This window comes from Ambystoma mexicanum, chromosome 3q (assembly GCF_040938575.1).
Source record: "Ambystoma mexicanum isolate Mex_15411 chromosome 3q, UKY_AmexF1_1, whole genome shotgun sequence".
Lineage (NCBI taxonomy): Eukaryota > Metazoa > Chordata > Amphibia > Caudata > Ambystomatidae > Ambystoma > Ambystoma mexicanum.
This window is the reverse complement of record NC_090926.1, coordinates 996,105,807-996,130,189: the sequence shown is the minus strand read 5'-3', so window position 1 is coordinate 996,130,189 and position 24,383 is coordinate 996,105,807. Positions and strand designations below refer to the sequence as shown.

The 24,383-nt window shown below is 45.5% G+C and overlaps 1 protein-coding gene across 3 annotated transcripts in view; it reads left to right on the top strand.

The window, feature by feature from the left end:
* The window catches only part of BAHCC1 (BAH domain and coiled-coil containing 1), a 683,113-nt gene that overhangs the window by 610,997 nt on the left and 47,733 nt on the right, over window positions 1-24,383 (top strand). For all 3 annotated transcript variants that reach the window (XM_069655151.1, XM_069655152.1, XM_069655150.1), the window contains 3 exons: window positions 9,511-9,630; window positions 10,242-10,415; window positions 15,539-16,638. In XM_069655151.1, the coding sequence (XP_069511252.1) occupies window positions 9,511-9,630; window positions 10,242-10,415; window positions 15,539-16,638 (1,394 nt within the window). The remainder of the gene's footprint in view (window positions 1-9,510; window positions 9,631-10,241; window positions 10,416-15,538; window positions 16,639-24,383) is intronic.

Below are 24,383 nucleotides of genomic sequence, written 5' to 3'. Positions count from 1 at the left end.
TCTGAGAGGGCATGGACTCTCTTTCCGGACACTCTTGAATGTACGTTGGCATTTCATATGGCATATTAGGTCAGAACTGAACACGCCATGTTACCGCTTTAATCCGCAGCAGTCTCTGTCTGGTTCGGGCTGCCCATGGACCTGGCATGTATGGAGCCAGTAGTCATCCACCATGTTTTTTTTAGCTACGTGCCTCTGTCTTGGTTTTGCTTTTAGCCCGTTCTCTGTCCCATTTCGTTCATGCTGTTTTGCTTCTGTGGTCGCACTTGGGGAGTATGGACTGTATAAGAGTCCTTTCTATCCATTCTTCCCCACATGTAACGTGATAGCAATAAGAATTTGCAATACTGTTTGTTTTGCGTGATGCCAGGACACTGAGCAAAGTAATGGGATGCATTTGAAAGCTAGAAATTGAATTAAAACCTATTGGTGTGTGCAAGAATGACATGCTCTGTGTCCTTGCTGTGTTGGTTAGTCATTGGTATTTTGCATGATTATTTAGCATCCTTATCGGTGCGACCGTGATTCTTAACTGAGCAGTGGCACGGGTTGGGATTATTCATTCACCGCCCCACGTGTCTCATTGGCCGCCTCTCTGTCTGCTTGGCATGCGGGCAGAGAGACTTTGAATTCCTATGGAATCAATCATGGGAATCCATGGAAATGCTTTGCACCATGCACCGACATGGCAGGCGCCATTTACAATAGTTGGTAGGTTGCGGTGTAAATACACGGGAACCCAGAAACAGCTGGAATCCCGTGCATTGTTACCTCATAAGCATGCGAACAATATTGCACTGAGTTTACTGCTAAAACGTAACGTTAATTTAAATCCACACGTACGCGGTCCTCCCCATACTAAATCTTGGCTACTAATTTTTTGTAAAAGGGCAAATACGTAGCAAGGAAAAGCGCCAGATTGCAGTGGGGCGGGATAGTGTTTTGACATGTAAGATCCCAATCCCTTGCTTTGTATGTATCGGTTGCTTTCGCAGTTTGATTTCTTAACGTCAATGTTCGCCATTACCCCAATCAATGTTACTCACTTTAAGAAGTTTGGAAGCTTAAACGGCTGTGCTAGTCCCGTTCAGTTTCAAACTAGTGGGTTGCTGTTTGGGAACACCCTTTTACAACAGGACCTTCAAATCATCGAGCAGTCTTGGCCAAGTTAAATGTATAAATATGACCCTTTTGTGGCCCGAAGGGGGAGGCAATAGTTCATTCAGCACCAGAAATGAAACGCGAGGAGAAGCAACGGATGATAATTACAGTAGTGAAACGGCTGCGGTGCATGCTCTTCTTACGTGCCCCTTTAATTTTCCAGAAAGGTGTTAAAAGGCGGGGGTTCCCACGATGGAGGAGGAGGTGCGCCGAGGGAGCAGTGCATTGGCGCGCTTCCAGGTCGCGGCGTTCACTGCCAACGATTACCGTTAAATATGGCCGGGGACTTGTCGCCAATGTTTGCTTTGGCCGCTCAGTGCACTGTATTTTTTGATTAGCAGCACATTTGAGGAACGTGCAGTCATTCGGCCCTGTAAGCAGAACGCAGCGTATTGTCTAATTACCGACTGATGAGATCTGGCCTCCCTGGTCGCTGGGCAAATACTCCTGTTTGATCGCAGGCTCCATTAGTGTGACGGCTTCCGTCTGGCGGAGGCAGCCCTGGGCAGCTTGCCACAGGCTATGGCATCCCACGTGGGGCGCTATGTTCAGCCCCGGGTGATGCTTCTGGTCGGGCAGTACAGTGTGTGTTGCTGGGCTAGGTTTCTATCCCTCGCCAAGTGGCTTTGATATCGGATTGTACAAATGACTTCCACCAGACCCCCATTTCCCCAATCCCCTGTAAATTTCGCATAACAGCATTAAATATATTGGGGTTCATTTTCGACTATCCTATAAATTGATGGTGGGGACCCATTATGTGTACACATTCATATATACGGCTCTACATCACCAGATTTTCCTCATTTGCAAAAAAGGTGGCTTAAACGCTTCTACATTAACCTTTTGCACTCTTCTCTGCAAAAGTAATCAATGGCTGCCATTTACAATGGATTCCTATTGAGTCCGCCTGCTTCATGCTGGTGAAAAAAGCCGACGGGCTTCATAGAAATACACAGCATTTGCGGTGGCATGAAAATCCGTAAGTAAGTTACGTTCCGCATCTCCACCATAAACCAATTGGAAATGAGCTGTGACTATGCAAGGCTTTGATGCAGTAGATTCCCATTAGCGATCTAAAGAGCTCCATTGTACGTAAAATATATTAGACCAAATTCTGAAAGACTACTGCAGTTGCAAAGTGAGCTGTGGATGCTTTTTTTAAATATCTGTGTGAGTTTGATGAATATACAGGTCACCTTATTCCCAAAGGTGACCTGCACATTTGAGGTATTGTGCCAACTGTGAGAATTATATCCTGGGCAGCCCTCTTGTATACATTATTAGTACCCGGCGAGAGTCAAGCAGAATGCAACATGCATTCTTATTGGCTCTCGCCGGGTCGTTACCCGGCCGAGAATCTTTTGATTCTCGCCCGGGATTCCAGCCGCCTTGTCCTCAGTGAGGGGTGTGGCAGCCCCTCAGCCAATGAGGAGGCTCGAAGCGGGGCCATCCCCGCTCTGACCCACCCGCGGCTGAGAGGCTGCCTTCGCCCCCCACCAGGGACTCAGGTAAGGCTTTAAAAAAAAAAGTTTTCCCCTTTGCTCCCTCCTCCCTTACCTCCCCACCCCACTTACCTTCTTGCTCCTTTGTCCCCGGCGGGGGACGATGGCAGCCACCAGCCGCGTGAAGACTCGGAATGGGGCCATCCCCGCTCCATGCCTCCACACGGCTGGAGGCTTCCATCGTCCCCGGCCGGGGACGCAGGTACGTATTATTATTATTTTTCTTTCTTCCCCTCCCTCCCCACCCCACTTACCTTCTGCTCCTTTCTTTTTTTCGGGAGCAGACAAGCTGGGAACTGTTCCCAGCGAGTCTGCTCCCGATGGGCGCCATGGAAAGGGAAAACAGAGTTTGTTTTCCCTTTCCCGGCAGGCATTTTCTTGGTTGTTTCTTTTTTTTTTCTCTCCTGAAACGGGACAGAAAAAAATGCTTTTAGTGCCCCGGGCACGCAGATATTGCGGGCCGGGGTACTAATAGATATATGCCCCTCGCGGCAGGGGAATATTGCTTAAGTATTAGGAGCACACTCCCACGCTAATGTTTGACAGGCTTCTAGCCCGAATGGGGATCACAGTGGCTGTCCCTTAAAAGGCACATCATTGTGAAATACAATTTAAAAAACAATTCTATCCCCTTTGGGGGGATAGAAATGCAAATATGACATGAGTGTTTCATACCGCTGATCTTTGCACTCAAAAAAATGCATTAATGGGTCATAAATGCCCTCTCATTGCATATCCTCCTAAGTCTGCTCCCAGCAGGCAAAATAATATTTTTCTTTTCTGCACATTTGAAAGCATATCGAAGGTGTTTTAAAATGTACAGGAAAGCCCCCTGGTTTCAGCAAATGTTGATGCATGCAAAGATGTGCAAGTGCATCACTTGCGCCCAACAAAGTTTGTAGAATTGCCCCATTTTTTAAAATGTTGTTTTGTGCTATCGCACACTATTTCATTTTCCTAACTTCAAATCACGTGTTAAATTTATGCATAACCATAAAAAAGGTTTGATGTTCAGTAAGCATATATTTTTTTAAATGCTTCTTTATTAAGATTTTTAATCATTACTTCGCACAAAAACATTAACATAAGGCGCTCTCTTACGTCATGTTGTGAAATAACAGGATACATATACAACTTTGTGAAAGGGCTCCTCTGGAGGACCTCATCCTAGTGGTTTTTAGGGGATATCAGCCACGTGAGGGACGCCCTAGGCACAAGAAACTTGATAAAACTATGGCCATCACTATAGTAAACATGACTAGGAGTAATCAGAAGTGAGGTAGCCTTTCTGCTCTGGTCTGCAGGAGCACTGATTGGCCACCACTTAAGCTACTTGAGCCGGCAGTCTAAGCCGGCTCCCCATTAGGCTTTTGTTCCTGTCTGGCCTGTCCAGCTATTGCCGGTGTACAGTGCCAACTCCCCCTTCTCCGTTTCCACCCCTCCCCTCTTTCCGCCGTTCCTTTCCATTTCTTGGATCTAGCCCTCTTCTTTCCTTCTTGGGGGAGGAGTGCCTTGGATGCAGCAGCTCGATTGCGTTGTTCACCAGCTTGGCTTTCACTTTTCCACACCCCTTGTTTGGTTTTTCTTTTTACTATTCTGATGCCATATCCTTGCCGCCTTCCTCCTGACTCCCCTATTTAACTCCATGCCACATTAACTCACAACTTCCTCTGGAACAGTTGAACCCTTGCCATTTACAGCGGATGTTTTTGACTTTACTTCTACATCTTTGTCACCACCTTCGTACCACTGCCTGCAGCCCAACAGATCCTCACGCTCGAGTGCTGAGCTCCTGCATATTCACCCTGCAGCACAGTAAACTATTTATTTATTTTATTTTTTCCTTTGTATGGTACACAAAGCCTGGAGCTATCTTGGTGCTTTTAGCGTAAGAAGGTTGGTTACATTGGTTACTAGCAGAGGTAACAGGTTACAGTAATCGCATGATTGGCTCGCAGAGGTAATAGCTTGCAGAGATAACTCACATTAGTTTACAGGACATCTGCACAGGAGAGCTTCACCACGTAGTAGGGGTCTTACATCAAGGGTTTGCACTTTTTTACCGAATCTAATGGTTTGCATGAACCATTAGATCTAAAAATGCTACCACCAAAGGTTCGAACACCAAAGGATCGATCCTTTGGTGGTAGCATTGAAAAAAAAGAAACAGTGGCTGCAGGGGTGTCCCACGCATCGCCCTGCTTACTATACTTTATAGTACAGTGAGTGGGGGATGCGGGGGACACCCCTGCAGCCTTCCGTAAAAAAAATCGAGGGCTGCTGAGGTCTCCCCCGCAACCCCCCGCTCACTATACTTAACAGTATAGTGAGTGAGGTAACCCCTGCAGCCTTCCTTAAAAAAAAAAGAAAACAACCCTGCGGCGCCAGTTCCCGATCACGGAAGTGAAAGGGAACTGGCGCTGCAGGGGCTCAGCGTGAAGACAAAGGTAAGTGGGGTTTGTTTATGTTGAGGGTGGGGGTGTGTTGAGGGTGTGGGTGGGGGGTGTGTTGTGGGTGGGGGTGTGGGTATGTACGTGTGTTCGCATGAGGCCATGTGTTCGCATGAGGCATGTAGGTCGGTAAAATAGCTCAGCGGGTTGAGCGCTTGCTGCTGCGATCTAAGTGTGATCTGCAGGTCGCAGGTTCGAATCCCGGCAAGCCCAACTCAGCCTTTCATCCTTCCGAGGTCGATAAATGAGTACCAATTTCGGTTGGGTGATATTGTATGTAAATATGTGCTCTGTAAAGTGCTTTGGATTAAGGCGCTATATAAATAACACTTCATTATCATTATGAGAAAGGTGCAAACTTTTGGTAGTTCACACCTTTCTCTTGCAAACTTTCTGGCCACGGCAAAATCAGCCGCAGTCGGATCACGTAGATCCTACATCAATACATACAATTGCAAGTAGGTAAGCAGCGGTATAGGTTAGGGTGTACAAATTGGAAAGCCTCACCTCATGGTACGGAGAGCTACATCAAGGCATGCAGGTCCAGGTAGGTAACAAGCGTCATATGTTTGGGTGCACAAACTGGAAAGCCTCACCTCATGGTACAGGGAGCTACATCAAGGCATGCAGTTGCAAATAGGTACGACATATGCTAAGGAAAACTAGTAATGGGGAATGCAATATTGCAACAACCAACTAAGGCGATGGTGTGATGAGATGCTATGGAGGTATGGTTGAGAGAGTCAGGTACCACTGATTGGCTGGAAGAGGAGCTGATGCTGGCAAGACTCTTTAGTGAGGCCAGATGGGAGCGGTGGAAAAAGTAGGAGGCATGAAGTATGTGGGAGGGTCTACTTAGGATAGCACGGGGGTAGGGGCAGCAGTTCGGCAGACTGGCCTTTTCACAGTATGGGTACGGTAGGGAGGTAGCATAGCCAAGTGATTTACTAGAGTTAGTAATTATCAGGGCAACGGATAGACACGCAGAAGCGGATTAGTGGGATGCACAGTATTTAAATATGCAGCAGGGTTATAACAGGGCAGTTTGGTGGAAGATGCGAAAGTCATAGTGGGTGATGGCAAAAGCAGAGTCACCGTTGAGCATATGGCCATTCCAGAGTTGCCGTCTTGATGAGCCTCAGGGGAGGAAGTCTGGGGGCGTGGAAGCCACGCGTGTCAGCGGATGGTGCAGAGCGCAAGAATATCAATACGCAAACGTACTGAAACGAAAAAGTGATCTGTAACGGCAGGTAGATTGAAGGGCCAGTAAGTAGGGCACGGACAGGGACAGACAGGGCCTTACAAAGTGGGCCTTTGGGGGTGGGTCGACTGAAGCCTGCCGTCCACCATAGGCCGAATTTGTTGTACCAGTAGCCAATGCAGGCAGATGGAGAGTGCACAGGCAAGCCACTTAGTGGTTGGGAGATGCAGCGGCCATGTTGAAATTGCTGTGAGTCCGGCAAGGAAAGGCCTCCCAAAGTAAATACATGCACTGCAGCCAAAGAAACTAGCCGTCCATGGAGAGCAAGGGCGACCTGCATGGGAGGCAGGCTGCGTGACAATTAAGTGACATTTTCAAATTTAAATCAGATTCGTTCCCGAATTATATTTTCTTGATTTAAATATAATTCAGACCAGCCCTAATTTTCATTGATTCATTTTCTTTTCGGTTACCGCAAATCATACCTCGTGAAGGGTTGCAAAAAGAAGTTGCAGAGGAACGGGTGCGTCCACGTGTATCGGGGAGGACAGCAGGGAGGGGAAGGAGCCACCTCCAAAGGGCTCGGTGTAGAATTCATCTGCTTTCTGATTATGCTTATTCCTCTTCGCTCCACTTCTGTCTCTTGCATTGTACATATATTTGTATCACTTACTTACCAGTTTCTTACTGTTCATTCACACTTGTCTCGTTTGCATACCGTCTGGACCTGATTATTCCTTATTGTTATATTTTTGTTTGTGCCCCTATAGTTGCAGCCCCTGCATTTCTATGCAGAGGTAGTTCACTGTTATTACTTCCTGCATCTTTTTACCTCCTGTAATCTTTTACCTGTACTCTGTTGCCTTGCTGTGTTCTCACGACTACCTGTAGAAACTGTTTTGTTCCTTTTTTACTTCTCCTCCCTCCTCCTCCCAGCCCTCGTCATTTTTATAGCACTTGCACGGCCTGAATCGCATCAAAGCCTAGTAATGACAGTTTTTTCCACAGTCTGTCTTCCCCCTCCCCTACGGCACTTCCTTTCCTCCCTTTATCATGTTAGCACTTGCACAATCTGAATTACCTCACGGTATAGTAGGAATGCTTCCCCTTGTCTACTCCCCTTCTTCCCCTCTCCCCTGCTATCTGCTATAGCACATTCACATTCCGAATGTTTCAAGACCTTTTAAGAACGTTTGTTATTGTTTTCGCCCTCTCCTCACCGCTTCCCTATCTTGATGCGCCTTGAAACGTAATTTTGATCTATATTGCACAACAAATAACCAATAAATAAATAAATGTAGGGACCAACTGAGCTTGCTGTCATACAAACCTATTTCAGGTCTTACTGTTGGTCATGTCGGCCTTCTTTGGAATCGATTTCAGTAATCTTCTGCCTTTTCTGTATCCCAAAAGACATACACCTTGCCATTCCACGACACCCTCAACTTTGCTGGATAAATGAGACCTGCTTTGAACCCCTTAGCAAGGAAGGATTTCTTCAGGATATCCAGCTTGGCCCTCTTCTTTGCAGTAATGGGTGCCAGATCCAGGAAGAACAACAGCCTGTGTTGTTGGTTAGGCCTCTTTCTTTTTAGCTGCCGTAAGGATTCTTTCTCTGTCCAAGGCATCCGTCACCTTTACAATGAGCGTTGAGCCTTTTCCCTCTACCTCCGACCCGCTGGAAGCCCTGTGTTTAATACGGTAACATTGGTCCACGCAGACAGGTTTTCCTCCACATCCAGGTCAAGAGCTTGCGGGAGCCGTTCTGTTATAAAAGCAACAGGATCTTCTCCCTCCGCCCCTGTAGGAAGCATCAAGGTTCTCAGCTGCGTCTCCCTGGACAGATTCTCAAGATATTCCAGTCTGTTCTCCGTGACTCTGCTTCCTCTCACAGCCTCCACCTCTGCAGTTAATGGTTGGTACTACTGGAGCACATTGGTTGTATTGATGGTCCAATTCCGACGTTTTTTGTTCAAGGGTGGGCGTCCTTGACTCTAGCTGGGCCACTTTCTCTGTAAGTTTGTCAGACTTCCCCTCCAGGCGGGACACTGATGTTTCAATCCGACCCAGCGCAGTAAGCACTGGGTCACGAGATGGAGAAGACAGCCTGGAGGATTCGCCACTCAAAAGCCTTGCTTATGCGCTGCACTTTTCGGCGTGAGAAGTATGGGTACACCACCTTCTCTTATTTCTTACCTTTCCCTGATGCCATATTTCTGCAAGTGTCCAAATGCTGCCAAGGGTTTGTCCTTCCCACAGTTTGCTCCTTTGCCACGGTCAAAAACGATTCTCTTCCGATACCCTGCAACGTACGGGCACCAGTTGCTTTGCCCACTCTTTTCAACGGGATAAAATAGCCTTGAATTTCATTGGATGGAAGGAATTCAACACACCAGTGCTTGAACGCTTGTAAAACTCTCTCTCTGCCTCTCTGTACTTTGGGTGAAGGAGTTGTCCACGCAATAGCCTGTGTTTAACTGGAGAATCCGTGTGCTGCGATTATTTATTTTTTATTTTGCTGAGGTGCACTTTAGGGAAGATCTGTGTGTTCTGCTTTTGCAATTCGCCTACAAAAGCAGGGGTGAAAATCCTCATGTCCTACAAGCGCACATTTAGCACTCTTCGGAACAGGTAGTAGGAAGATACCCTTAAATCCCTCACCTTTCCCACCCATCATACCCTTCCACTCCTCATCATTCGGAGATGAAAATCAATCAGCTGAAATGTGTACAAACTTAAGGATATTCAGTGATCACTATATTTCTACCATTACATTCATTGAACATGCTAACATTTGTGCATGTACTTCTCTGTTAGTGCTTTCACATGAAGGTACTTTACGTAGGGTTTCCCCGCAAGGATCTTTGTTGCTCCATGCAGATTGTCAAATGACTGAGCTACTCCTTAAATTACCGCAGGCCTTAGCTGCTATCTATTGTCGGGGCAGGCCTCTGCTGTCCTCCACAGGTTGCTGCAAGAATCTGTTGTCGGCTGCAGGATTTTGCTGGACTCTGCATCCCTCTTACAGGTGGTATAGAACTCTCTGTTGATCCCTATGTAGTATGCTCCCTCACAGCAAGTTGCAAAAAGGCCCTCTTCTGCCCCTGCAGGTTGCTGTAGGATTCTCTACTATTACTAGTTCTCATCTTCTAAAAACTGTGCGCTGTGTGTTTTTGTTTCTCTTTCGAACCAGGCTCTTCTAAGGACGAGGATGAGGAGGCCAACTCTGTGGTTGTGGAGTTTGACGATGGCGACACTGGAAGAATTTCATTACCCAACATCCGCCTTCTGCCAGCAGACTACACTATAAAGTGTGAGTTAAAGTGTACAGAACCAATGCTGGCGTGCAAGAGTCATGTGATATGGGAAGGAGTGAGGCTCTATGAAAGAGCAGGATGTGGGGAAGGATTCTAACCCCATTAAATCACAGGCCAGTGATGGGTTTGCCTCATTCACTTGAAGTGTATGATACCAGTGACTGGGAATGAGTGAGATTTTGTTAAAATGTATGAAGCTTATCATGGGACGTTAAAGTTTATGGTCTTAATCATGTGTGGAATGTAGGGGACCATCTATTATTTGTATAGCTTGACGTAGTAGGGTGATCCTGTACATTCTGCCATCAATGCTTGAAGCCTGTTTGAGGAGCCGAGTTAGTGAGTGTATGAAAGAGTGTGAGCTCCGGCAGGCACAGTCAGAGGAGTAGCCATAATTGTCGAACAAGTGGGGCCTGAAGCTAATATAGGTAGTCCCATCGCAGTGGCATTACCATCTGTCAATGCTGCTGAGTGGGCATTTACTGATTTTGGTTGGGACTTGCCTGCTCTGGCCCTACCCTGTCTATGCCTCTGGGCACAGTGAAGACATTATTATTGCCTCTAGGTACCGTAAATGTAACTCTTCTCTCGGTTACTCTACTTCCAGGCACAGAGCCCTCGCCAGCTCTCTTAGTGACGGCTGGCACTCGGCGCACCAAGAGGTCTTCAGGCAGCCTCCCATCGGCTATAGAAGGGCTCCAAAGCGAGAGCTCCGCAGGGAGAGAAATCCCAGAGCAAGCCAAGAACACTACAAAGAAAGTGGCGATCAAAGAAAAGACTGGTACATAATTTGTTCAGTTGGGGCTTCGGGTTTGACGCTAGCAATGAGAAATCAGAGAACAATCATGATACTGGTCTGTCTGCTCCTGTAGCCAGCCTATGCAGGATATTTTTAGAAGGACATTTAATTTCCTTAACCCTTACGGCCTTTCAAAAGCAGCTTCTATTAACTTGACGCATGACAGACTTTGTTCCTGCCCTCTAGCCATTCTCTCAGAGCCTGTAATGTGCTTGTCTATACCAAACCGCACCCACCTTTCAGAAGCTGCCCCATTGAGCAAAAAACAAAAAGCTGTGTTGAGTATGGGTGACTATTGGCAATGTATCTCGTCTACCCTACGGCCATGCTTTTTCCTATACGATTGCCTAGTCAAGTGCAACCTCATTTTTGTTTCCACCTCTGTTGGTCATCAGGCCTCAATACCACCTGTTCAGGAACCCCTTGGTTTGCAGAAGAATCCTGCCTATAATTGTCAGACAAACCTAAAGGTCAATGCAGCTTCTGCTTGAACAGATTCCACAGCCATCCTTGCAGACATGTACTCCACCGTCTCCAGAATGTAAGACATGGCACTCAACCAGATGAGGGTATCGAAACTAGAACCTAAAGCATCTGAACAAACAGTTCAACTCGGATATGGTCACCATGAAAAGATCCAGCTATGAGCATGAAGCAGTAGTTAAGGAAAACCTAGAACTCCAAGGCATGCAGCAAAATACACCAGGTCGAAGGGAAGGGAACAGGTTATACAAATACCTAATTTACAGCTTAAATCACTGGGGCAACCAACCAGACAAGCTCTTTATAGCAAGGTTACTCACCCCAAGCTGCCCAAAAACACCCCATTTTCAACACTGCAAACAACTTGCTCACCTTCTTTATAAACACTCGACAATTTAAAACACTGGTCCTTCGTAACCTTACTCCATTCTTGCCAATGAGCAGTCCCCAGGCTTTACTTACTAAAACCAAACTAAAAAGTCAATCTATGACTGCTATCTGACATTTGCTTTAAAATTATCGACTTACAACAAACCTTCTATTCCTCAGTCAAATGCCTTGAGGCTAGCTTTGAAACCAAGGTCTAAACTTTGTAGAGTCCATTCATCACTTCTACAGCTGCCAGTGGAGTTTCAGGCTACCCACCTGAAAAAAGTCACATGCTCACGGATTTCTGTTATGATTCTCATTGCTGATGCTCATTGATTTAGCATAGTTATGCACACTTCTCCTCAAAGGCTGGGAGGGATGGAAAAAGGTGTCAGTGTTATTGTGTGCCTCAGATTTATCGACTCATGGGTAAGGGCAAATTGCCTGCACATAAATGGGACAAAAACATACCTGGTCTTGGACAGTAGCAATAAAGCAATTATCATGTCGGAGTGGAACCAGATCACAGCTGCAAACCCACAGTCCACAAAATAAGGAACTTGGTGGTGTGGTTTGATTCCTACGAAAACATCCCATCAAGAGATGCACCAAATTCCATCTCCTGCTTCTCTGAAATGGCATTGTGAAAACAAAAGAGCTAAGCTGCAGCTCCGAGGCAGCACCCCTAAACATTTTCATTGTTATCTTACAGGATTACTGGATTTTCCACGATGAGAACTTATTTGAGCTCATCAAAGACATACGTATATGCGTCCCCTCATGCACTTTTAAGTCTCTTTTTATTATAATTATAATCGTTCTTTTATAACACGTTTAATACCAGAGATTGGTTTCAAACCGCAGGATCGAGATTCAGACCTGTGTTGCGCTGTGTTGTCTTGCTTCCAAGACAAACGCGTTGCCCAAGAGCGATCCTGCCTCTTTTAGTGTTGTGTTATGCACTGAGCCCTGCTTGTCCTTTGTGAGCGACGTTGCATGCCTTGCCTTGAATGGTCCAAAGATTTGAGGTTACATTTACTAAGGTGGTCAGCTGTGCTGTATTCTGGAGTTAGCCTACCAGCCATCCCTGGGTAAAATAGAGCGCAGGAACCTGCAGCCAGGCATTGTTCCTACAAGAAAGTGAATGTAATACCAATATAGCCGTGTTTGGTCTTAGCACTGCTACCCAGGAGCACAAAGACTGACAATTACATGTCCAGAAAAATATTGTTTCAGCGGATGTCTGGATTCAAAGATGGAACCACATCAGGGAAGCTTGCCAAAGGAAGAAGCCTGTGATGTTTGAATATGGCATCTTCTATCCCCGACCAACATTTTGTAAATAATGGAACAATCTGATAAGGGCATGGGACATTTACCTATGCCCAGTTTTCTATAAAAATAGATTGTGTGTTTAAGTTACTTTGTAGACTGGATGCAAGGAGGGCCTGCTGCAACCTGCTACTTTCCAAGACCCTCCGGACTGCAAAGCTCTTTACTATTCCTTCAAGAACCAGACAGCCAGCTACTGGGGGGATGACTATGATGGTGTGTGCTTCCTCTCTGGGACTTGCTGGAACCAGCCTTGTCGAAAGCCTTAACATCTTGGCTCTCTAGAAACTTTGCTTGCACCTGGTGCACTATTAACCCTAACCATGAAGAGTTGAGAGCACTCGCACTAACACACACCAGCAGCTGACCAAGCCCTAAGACCTGAAACTGACAGGTTCCATGTGATAATGACCCCCGCAAAAAGGCTCTGTGGCAAAAACGTTGCTGCAAAAAGGCCGTGGTTTTCAGCAACATTATCACTGAACCTTCAGGGGATACCTTCGCAACCCCTATACTCCCCGCCCCCTAGGCAAGCGGGGGACAGTCCTGCTCCCCTCACAAAGCGACCATTTGAGTGGGGGTAATGTTGCCAGAACCAACTGTCAATCAACCTCAAACAAACTACCCACCAAAAGTGACATTTCTGAAATGCCATTGCTGTTGCTGGAGTCTTCTTTCACCATTTCTGCAGCCTCATAACATCATAATATTTGTCAACGTTCTGTGGCTTTAGTACCCCAATTCATTAGGTTCCCAGCTGCTCCTTCGTCCGGAAAATCCACCTACAGTCACTGTCTGACAGCACTCGAATTTCCAGACCCTTGGTACATAACTCATGCAGCCGCTTCAACTATAGCTTGTTTGGGTGATCGGCTCAGGTGTAGTTCAAACAACCAAACTGTGAGGTACTCCAGAGTTTGTCTGCTCTTCTGGATAATCCTGGAAAAATGTTCTGATCTCCGTCTAATTGAACACTTGACAGTTCTTCTTGAGCAGGCTGAATGCTTCTAACTGTAATGTCCCATTCTTCCAATAATTTACACACCATAAGGACCAACTTCTGCTTCACAAACCAGAAATCCATCCATCTCCCACCTAGGTTTCTCTGAGAGTTTGTTACTTAGATTGAGTAAGAGTGGTCAGGTTAACTTGCAGGGCCCCTCACCACGAAACCTTGACTTTACTGAGCCCCGTTGAACCAATGACAAATTGTCACCCCCTGTTGATCCTAGCAGAAGCAAAGAAGCACTTTCACCGTAAGAATTGAGACTTTCTATCTTTTATATAACAATTGTATTTTCCTAGTATTTGAAACAAACATTTCTGTAGACATCCCTATTTAAAGGGTTAGTGATGCCTTTAATTCACGTCATTATCAGTCCTCTCCTTGGAGTTGAACTACTTGACTGTAGCTATTGTCAGACAGTGGAAGCCTAGTGACCCCTGTCCTGCTTATATTGGTATGCGCTGCAACTTACATGCAGCCACTCATCCACGTTTCCCGGGCAACTGAAAGCACCCAGATCTGCCTGTAGACAACATAATCCAGTGTCCAGCCCTGATGATGGAATCATTCCGAAATGCATTGGCCAAATGGACCCATTGCTGGATTCATTCTATCTCTGATGAAACATTAAAGACATATTTGGGCTTTTTTATCAAATGAAGACTCACTGACTCTTGATCTGAAGAATAATTGAATGAACTCTGATCAAGCAATCTTCCTTTGGAACAAAGCAATCGTAATTGCAACTGTATCACAGAGCATACACGAGAGAACCCGGCTTACTGAGTGGCAATGCTCGGTTTCTGTAGTATATAATTGTAATCCTGGTGCCATAGCATTTTTTTTTCCCGGGCAGCTCTGTTGTAAATAGTTAAATAATCTTTGAACTTTTTTTATGAGTACTGTTTTTTCGACATTATAGTAACCTAGTGGTGCCCACCCTCAAAGCAATGCTGCTTATATTGGTTGCCACTTGGGGTCTGGGGAAAACGTCTGACAGTTCTCCTGCTTCTTTGGTGCAACTGCAATCACAGGACAGATTGCACTAAAGCCTCTTTTCTGTCTTGGTGAGGCTATCCCTATATCAACTCTGCAGGTGGCACAAAAAGGAAGTGAAGCGGTACCAAAGGGTTCTGAATAAAGTGGTCAGGATTTACATCATACCATAGAAAATTGTACACTTTATACCACATTGAAACCCTGATTCAGACATAAAAAGCATATGCAAAGCCCCCTGGGTGCAGGGTCCTCAGCTCTGGAATATTAATGTTATGTTATGTGAAAGGTACTTATACTGCACACTGTTGCCACCTGGGTGGTTTCTTGGCACTGTTGCTTGGAGTGATCCTTTAGCAATGCTCTCCTTTACCCCCTTGCTTCCCACCATTCACACTGGGTTGGCCCCTTTGCTTGTTACATGCTTTGGTTGTGACAGTTGTATAGGAACTATACAAGCTCCTGCCGTGATAGTGTGAAGGGAGGTGGGACTAAACAAGCAATTTTTGGATGGGTTATGAAATGTAGTATAGCATGTCACACATGAAAAAAATAAAATATATATTTCTGGGGATTCGAAAATACTAATGTTGCAACTACAGAACTACATAATATTTGAATGTTGAGGGTCTTTCTTTTCTTATCTTTTGTATAATGCAGTAGGATAGCAGTGTAGTGTACCTGCTGTAGAAACTGTTAGAAACTTGCAGGTCAGGGGGGTGACTAATCCTAGCAAAGCTAACTCAGCCTTTGATCTTTCTGAGGTTAATAACATAGCACTGTTGAGTAATACCATCAATATATGTTGTGTTGTATGCTGGCCATTGGTCAAAAGGGTCATTGTGGTAAATATGCAGTTCTGCAGCTTCCTTGAAATTTGTAATTGACATTCTGATCCTTTCTCCAACTATGTTTGCAGGTAAAGCTGATCTGTTGACATCTGGCTCCAGATCCCTCCTACCCTCGGATCGCAACAGTCTGCTGAGCTGGACACCCATGCCCCAGACAAAGCGAAAAGCATGCATCAAGAGCTCTGGAATCCTGCAGAACCTCTTCCAGTTAAACAGCAATTCCCGGCGTTTAAAGGTCAAGGAGGCTGCCTTCCCCATGCCTAGCATGGCAGCTCCAGTATTTGGCAACGGCTTTGGAGTGCACTCATTCAGCAGCATTGCCAACTCTTACAGCCGCTTCGCCATGGGTACTGCCTTAGCCACAGCCACCAAGGTCCCTCGTGCTAAGCGGGCAGAAAAAAGTAATGGTGAGACTATCAAGGGTGGAGGGAAGAAGAAGTCTGCAGAGTATCTTGTTAAGCTGGACCATGAGGGGGTGACCTCACCCAAGACCAAAAATGGAAAGGCCCTGCTGATGTGCGCCAAGGGATTCAGTATGAAAGCTGAAAGGTCACTACAGAGCCAGAGCTACTCCCACCCTCCGCTGGCCGGAAGAGACAAGAAGAGCAGGACTCAAACGCAAGGCCTGCCGGTGGGCCTCTCTCTCCGTAAGTACTCTGGCCAATCAGAGTATTCCTTGAACTGCGACAGTGACTGCCCCAGCTCATATTCAGACATGGAGGAGGATCAGGATGGCCTGGGGGAAGGTGTGCCATCCAGGTACCTAACAAGGCTCTCTGGCTCGTCATCGTCCTCTGGATCCTCCTCCTCCTCAAGCTCTGGCTCCACCTCCAGCTTGTGCTCCTCTGACAATGAGGATTCATCCTATAGCTCAGAAGTGGAAGACTCAGCTCTGCTACTTCAGACCTGCCTTAGCCACCCTGGTACAAACCTGCTCACCCCAACCGAGGCTTTGCACTCCAAAAACAGTGGACCTCAGCGCTGCTTTGTAGCCAAAGCAACTGGAGTGGGAGGCCCGGCAAAGGTGAAAAGGAAAGAAGTCCTGAGCTTTTCCAAAGCAAAGGAGTTGCCACGGAGACAGCGGCTGCCATCAGTAGAAAACCGGCCAAAGATCTCAGCTTTTTTGCCAGCAAGGCAACTATGGAAGTGGTCAGGGAACCCAACGCAGGTACATTTATTTGGAGTTGTCACTGAATGCTAAGCCTATTTATCTGTCTATCTGTCGTTCATTATCCAGCTCTTTTGGGCAAGCTCTATCTAGTATTTAGAGGGAGAGGAAAGATAACCTGAAGAGATTACTACTGCACAACATATCAAGAGAAAAAACATCCATCATGATGCTCAATAAATGCAAGTCCACAATGCCAACAATTAGTGTTGTGGCAAACATGCTAACCAATAAAGCCAAGAATTATATGCCAGTCAACAGAAATTAATAATATCAATCTAAGCAACATACAGATCAGTTATGCAAAGGCCAAAATATAAGTCAATAACTCCTGTCACCTTAAAATGGCATGGCTGGCATGCCATTCAGGATCAATCAAGCCGACCAAAAATAATATGACTGACATGCCAATCAATAATGGCACTGCCGACTTTATTTATTTATTATTACATTTATAAAGAGCGCAGCAACCCATAGGCATCGAGGCACTGTTACAACCTGTTACTTGCAGCATAGATGGTTACATGGTAATGGAAGTAGATAGCAGACAAAAAGCTGTTGGGCCTTTACAAACAACCATGTTTTGAGGGTTCCATGTGTTAATTTCCCCGCAATAATATTGCAATACAAAAATATTGCCATATTTTTGCGGCGATATTGACCCATGTACCCTGCGGGGGACACCCCCACATTATTTTAAAATGTGCGGGGGACAACCCCGCAACCCCCACTCTCACAAAATATCCTCCCCAAAAATATTGCCTATGGCGAGACAAACGTCCATATGTACGGCAATATTTTTGGTGGGGATATTTTGTAGGGAATACCGTTTTGAGGGCTCTCCAGAATACCCAGTAAGAGGGTTCCGCTCTTAGGGAGGGTGGAAGTGAGTTCCACTGTTTGGCGGCAATGGAGGGGAAACTAGAGCCTCCGGCTTTGGTGCATCTGACTTTGGGTGGATAGAGTCGATGTGCATAGGGGGTCTTTGTGGGCCTTGATGAGTGCACTTTTGTGATTTTCTCAGATCGATAGGGTTGTGTGCTGTTAGATACACACTTGAGGGTGACGGACAGGGTTTTGAAAATTATCCGTTCACGTATGTGCAGCCAGTGACCCACTCTTCTTGCGGCAGAGATTTGATCCCATTTATGTATGTTGAGTGTTGCCCAGAGGACATTATTCTGGAGGGTTTTCAACTTTTGTATGTTTTGGCATGAGGTTCCAGCAAATGGGGCATTGCAGTAGTTGAGCCTGTAGCCAATGACTGCACGTGCAGTGGTTCTGCAGCTGTCCCGGGATAGAAAGGGTCTGGAGGAATTAATCAATTTAGTTGTGTAGGCAGCAGAGGAGTCGATGGCCTTAACTTGGCATGTCAGTAAGAAAGTAGAGTCGAGGTGGAGACTTTGGGCCTGATTCATAGAGCATTTTCCTATGGGATTGGGCCATTATAAAACACTTCTGTGAATCAGGCCTCTAGTGTCTTCCCTGAGGTGGAAATGGGGATCTGGATGCCGTCAATTTTAAGCTTATTAAGCCTATCAGCAACATCTCTGTTTTGTCCCTGTTGAGGCAGAGCTGATCATTTGCCATCCAGGTCTGGATGGTTGTGTAGGCAGCGTCAAGTGTATTGGAGTCCTCCCCTTAGTTGCCAGAGAGAGGGAGAAGGATTTGTGTGTCATCAGCATAGTTGGTGCAGGCTATGCCGATGGAGTTGAGAATGTCAACTAGGGGTCTGGTGAAAATATTGTAGAGTGTAGGGGATATTCAGGAGCTTTGGGGGACTCTGCATGGAATTGGGGTTGCGGGGTGTTGGCATTGTCAGCAAATACTCTCTTCCCTCTAGAAAGGAGGCAATCCAAGCTGTGGCTTCGGAGGAGAAGTTTGTTTGTTTGTTTGTTTGTTTGTTTGTTTGTTTGTTTTATTATTTGTAATGCGCACCATACTGGAATGTATCAGGGCGCAGAACAACAAGAATACTTTCAGCTTAGGGTTACACAAATGTGTGATAGATACAAGTATGTACAATATGAACAGTGGTACACAAGTCAGAATAGTATATACAGACGCAGTGTAGTCAAAACGATGCATCATACAATATAATAGCATAAACAAGTGCAGTGCATAAACTAGGATGGAACAGTTGTATTAGTGGTCGTTTTCTTGAATCCAATTTTATAATGTTGCATCTAAAGTTCGGGTAGTCTTGGTCCGCCCTTAAGGAGGGGGGAAGGGAGTTCCAGAGCTGTGCAACTTTGACTGGAAAGCTGCTCCCTCCGTCTTAGGTGAGTCGAAACCTTGGTACAATCAGTCAATTTGAATTGGCCGTTCTAGTTGGCCGAATGGACGATTTTCTATTGAATCTCTCTATGAGATAGCGAGGGGCAGCTTTATTCAAGCATTTATATGTTAGAGAGGCAGTTTTAAGCAAGATTTTGGAGGATCTGCATTTTGTTGATGATGTACTTGTTGGCACCCACGTATAGTGAGTTACAGTAGTCCAATTCCGATAAAATTAAGGCTCTGGCCAAAGTGGTACAACTGTTCTTGGAAAGGAATGGTTTGCCGGCTCTGATTAGCTTGCATGTATATGCAGTGGCGGAGGCCATGGAGTTGATCTGTTTGGTGAAACTGAGGGTCGTGTCTAGGTAAAAACCTAAAGTCTTTACCTCTTTGGAAACTTTGATAGTATTGCTATCGATATTAAAGGTAGTGTATTTATGGCCTAGTTTATCTAGGTTAGATGTGGTTCCCAAAATGATGAGCTCAGTTTTGTCATTTTACAGGCATAGACCATGGACAGCCATCCATGCCTGGATGATGAGGTATATCCTATTCACCAAGGCCAAACCCTTGTCATAATCCCCAGTAAGTGGTATGAGAATCTGTGTATCATCTGCATAGTTGGTGTAGGTGATACCAAGAAGGTCAAGATCATCGAAAAGGGGCTTGGTAAATATGTTATACATGGTGGGTGAGACACATGAGCCTTGTGGCTCTCCACAAGTAATAGGATAGGGTCTGTAGTTGCTTAGGGTGAGAAGACTTGCATAGTCCTATTACTCAAGAAGGATTGGATCCAGCCTATGGCCTCCTGAGAGAAGTGGGCTTCTGAGTCCAGGTGATTACATAGGACCTTGTGGTCCACCAAGTCAAACGCAAACAAGAGGACAAGTAGGAGTAGTAAGGCAGACTTCCCTTTATCCCTAAGAGCGTCGATTTGTGCCTTGAGGGTGATCAACGCCGTTTCAGTCCCATGTTGGTGCTTGCAACCTGACTGGCGAGTACCTAATAGATGTTTACTTTCCAAATACTCTTGTATTTGGAGATAAGCTATCCCATCGAAACATTTTAAGCAGAAATGTTACAGTGGTGATAGGCCTGTAGTTAGTAGATATGGAGGGATCTAGTGACTGTTTTTTAAGTAGTGGGAGAACCCATGACTCCTTTAGGTTGCTAGGGATGGTACCCAAGGAGAAGGATGCGTTAATTAACTTAGATATGAATGGTGATAGGTCTCTGGCAGCGTCTTTGGTGATCTGGGCTGGACAATTATCACATTGACAGTTTGAAGTTTTGAGGGAGAGGTTGACTTTTTCAACCTCCAGAATAGATACTTTAGTGAAACTGAAGCGGTTTATGTCTTTATGTTCTGGGGTGAGAGTATTAGGTGGAGGGATCATGTTAGGGAGATTGGCTTTTTCATTAGCAATCTTGTCCTGAAGTAATGCTACTTGATTGGATAAGGCTTTTTGTATATTCGTGCATCAATTTTTGTCTTTCACATAGTTGTCCGGCACACAAATCGGGGTTTCAAGTTCTTTAAGGATTATGAAAAGTTCTTTTATACTTGGGTTAGCGTGCTGTATTCTCTTATTGTAGGTTTCCTGTTTATCTAGAAGTATTTCCTTCTTGTAGAAGGATGAGATATTCATAAGGTTGGATATATTCTTATTGGAGGGTAGTTGCCTCCAAGTAATTTTGCATTTCCTTTTTTACAATCTTAGCGATTTGAGGTGAGGGGTGAACCAAGTGTTCAGATGGATTATAGGTTTGCTTTTTTCATTTTTAGGGGGGCAATGGAGTCGAGAGCCTTGCTCATGATTTTGTTGTATTCATTGACCAGGGTAGTGGGATTAGTAATCTCAGGTAGTGAGTTAAGTGGTGGTAATATTAGCGGTAGTAATTTATCACTCGTAATGTTGTTTTTTTTCCTTGTTGGTATAGAGGGGCGAATAGGTTGTTTTTAATTGTGGGAGTTTTAGCTGTCAATGTAAATGCTAGGAGGTGATTGTCAGTCCATACCTGTGGCATTGTATCTGTGATAGAGGCATTGCAATGGTAATCAGCCACCCAATCATGTGTTCTATCTTTGTTGTGGGTTGGAGGTCTATATATTAGGTTAATGGTTAACGTTTGTGAGCCTGAATTTAGCAGTCAGAGATTCAAAGGATTTAATGTCATGTGAAGGCACTAGTCTCATGGCTAGGTTAGTCTTAGCTATGAGGGCTATGCCTCCTCTGCGAGCCTCAGGTCTATCTGCTCTGAGAATGGTGTAGTAAGCAGGAACTGCGAGCATGAGGGTGGGGCCTGCTGCTGTGGGAAGCCAGGATTCAGTGATAGCTAAAAGAAATCATAATTTTCAGCCTGTATAAGATCGGCTACCTCTGTGGCATGAGCTACTAAAGATCGGAATTGATTAACGCCCCCTTAAGGTCAGAAGCACTGTTGCCTATGAAAGGGTTATGCTGAATTGGGTTATTGGTTGCATCATCTAATATTGTAAGGGGTTTGTTCTGCTGATATTTGTTGTTGATAAGGCTGTCCTTCTTAGAAGAGTGTAGTGTAAAATGATAATTATTATCAATAGTGTTAATTAGTTTAGTAAGTGGACATTTTTTCCTAGTGCCTGCATTAGTCATTGACCTAGCAGGAAGTTCGAATAGTTTAGTGAGCCTAGATCGGAGACTGGCATTTCTAAAGGAAATGTTGCATGATCTATTAGTTATGGGTAGACTTTGGCTGTGGTCAGCAATGGTTAACAGTTGTGGTAGACTGGGTTTGCTGGGTGCTTGTGGCAAGTCTAAGGTATCCATGAGGGCAGGTAAATTGCTTATTATAGTTAGGTCCTGTACAGGAGTTGTATGTGGGCCTATGATACTAGACACTGATCCAATTGCTAGTATGGCTCACAATAAGACTGTGTATCGGCCAGTTACAAACATAGTGTGCTAGGGTCGAGCGGTGTTTATTTAAAATAGGCTGAATCAGTTTAACTGCCAAAAAGAATGAAGTGCAAGCAGGTATAATGCAACTTTGTCTTTGAGCGAGTGGGATACTATCATTAAGATAGGCTAGTGCAGTTTGCTGAATCAATTTGCTAGCAATAGAGTGAAATATAAGCCCGTACACATGGAAATTCAAAGAGCAAGGCAGTGTGAAATATAAGCAAGTACACATGGAAATTCAAAGAGCAAGGCAGTGAGCAGCCATGAGATACCAGCATGTACAAGGCTCAATTCGAAAAGCATGGCAATGAGGAACAATGAAGTACACGTATATACGAGGCTCAATTCAAAGAGCATGGAAGTGAGCAACAATAATATACAAACATGTACAAGGCTCAATTCAAAGAGCAGGGCAGTTAGCAGCAATAACATACAAACATGTACAAAGCACAGTTCAAAGAGCATGGCAATGAGCAGCAATAACATACAAACTTGTACAAGGCACAGTTCAAAGAGTTGGCTGCGGTGGAGAGGTGGTGGTAAAGGATTTTGTGTTCAACCAGGTGGAATACAGCAGAAAGCTCAAGGAGGAGGAGGAGGAGAAGGGCATGCTTCCCCATGTTTAAGTCCAGTTGCGCTGATTCGGTACCATGGCCTGGGCGGAATCCAGACTGGCGCATTCCCAGGATATTTGTTTGTAGGTAGAGCTGGATTTGCTGGTATGCTGTCCTATCAATGATTTTTTAGTAGGAATGGTTCAGTGGTGAATGGTCTGTAGTTGTTGGGAGCTGGTATGTCTAGGGAGGGTTATTTTAGTTGCAGGAGAGCCCAGGCTTCCTAAAGGCTAGAGGGCACAGTGCCTGTGGCAAAGAAGGCATTGATGAAGGTAGTGAGGATTGGTGCAAGGGCTTCGAAGCAGTCCTTGACGATGGGTGTTGGGCATACATCACCTTTGCACTTGGATGGTTTCAGGCTTTTTAGGATGGATAGGACTTCAGGTTCTGTGACAGTTTTAAAGCGAAACAGCGGATGGTGGAGGCAGTAGCGGGGTGAGGCTGCGGTTGTAGGGTGGCTAGTTTGGCTTGGATTGTCTTGCAAAGTGTGTTTATATGTTTAGCTTGGATGTTGGAGCACCAGGCTTCATCTTGGGTGATGAAGGGGGTTGGCGTGGTGGGGGTTTTGAGTTCTCTGAGAATCGTGACGAGTTCTCTGGAGTCTGATTTTGCGTTGGCTATTCTTGTGTTGAAGGAGGTGGAATTTGCAGAGATAATGGCTTGTTTATAGATTTTAGAAGCTTTGGTGGATTTAATTTTGGTGGGGATAGAAGGGTTCTTTTTCCTGCTGGATTCTGCTAGTCATTTTTGTTACGAAGGTCTTGAAGTTCCAATGTGTGATGGGTTTAGAATTTAGTTGGATTAGGGGAGCAGCAGTGTCAACTGCTGATGTTAAGATAGCTGTGTAGGTTTCTGCAAGAAGGTTGAGGTCTCTTAGGTGGTGGGGTTCTAGCTTGGGTATGTCCAACAGCGGTAAGATCTGGTCTTTGGTGAGCTTGCGTGACATTCGTGTGAGGGAGGTGGGCAGGGTTGGGGTGGTCACCTTTGAGAAATTAGGGTGATGGATGGTATAGGCAATGGTGTGGTGGTTGGACCATGGACAGGGTGTATTAGATTGTATGTTGATCTGGCAGTTGAAGCCTGTAATCCAGTCGAGCAAGCAGCATTTGTCATGCGTGGGAATACTGATATGTTGCCTGAAGTTTAGGGCCTTCAGTGAGCTGGCAACAGAGATGGCCTCGAGGTCTGCTGGATCATTGTGGCCCAAGTTGAAGTCGCCGAGTACAATGACTTGGGATGAGGCTTTGATGTTGTCACCTATGATGTGGAGGAGGGTTTCCTGAAAGGTGAGGATTGGGCCTGATGGGCGGTATATGATGTGGGTGGTGATGGTGCTGGTGGGTGAGGTGCTCATATTGAGTGAGAGGATGTCTCCATTCTCCTCTAAGGAGGTGTTGAGTGGTCTTATACAAAGGGAATCTTTTGCTAATAGATCAACCCCACCTCCTCTCACATTTGGTCGGTCTTTTCAGTATATGGTGTAACCTGGTGGGATTGCTGGGGATAGGGTAGATGCCTCATGGAGCCTTGTTTCTGAGATGGCAGGAGCATCTAGGTTGTGGGTTGTGAGCAGGTCATGGATGTCTAGGGTGTAGGCAGTTAGGGAGCGTGCTTTGACTAGTGTGCATTTCAAAGCAGAGGTCATTGCTACAGGGGTGTTGTGGGGGTTATTGGGACGTGTGGAATTGGGAGCTGGAATTCCCCTAGAGCTGGCGGGCGTCATAGTTGCAGCTCACATGGAATGACCAACGTGCTAATCAGTAACCCCATGGCCTACACTATCTAGTGTCACCACAGCCTAAACCTACCATTAGGTCTAGGGCTCATATATCAGAAATAGCACCAGTGTAGAGATGCAAGCCAATACAATAATTGTTGACATACCAGTAAAGAACACAAGGACCTA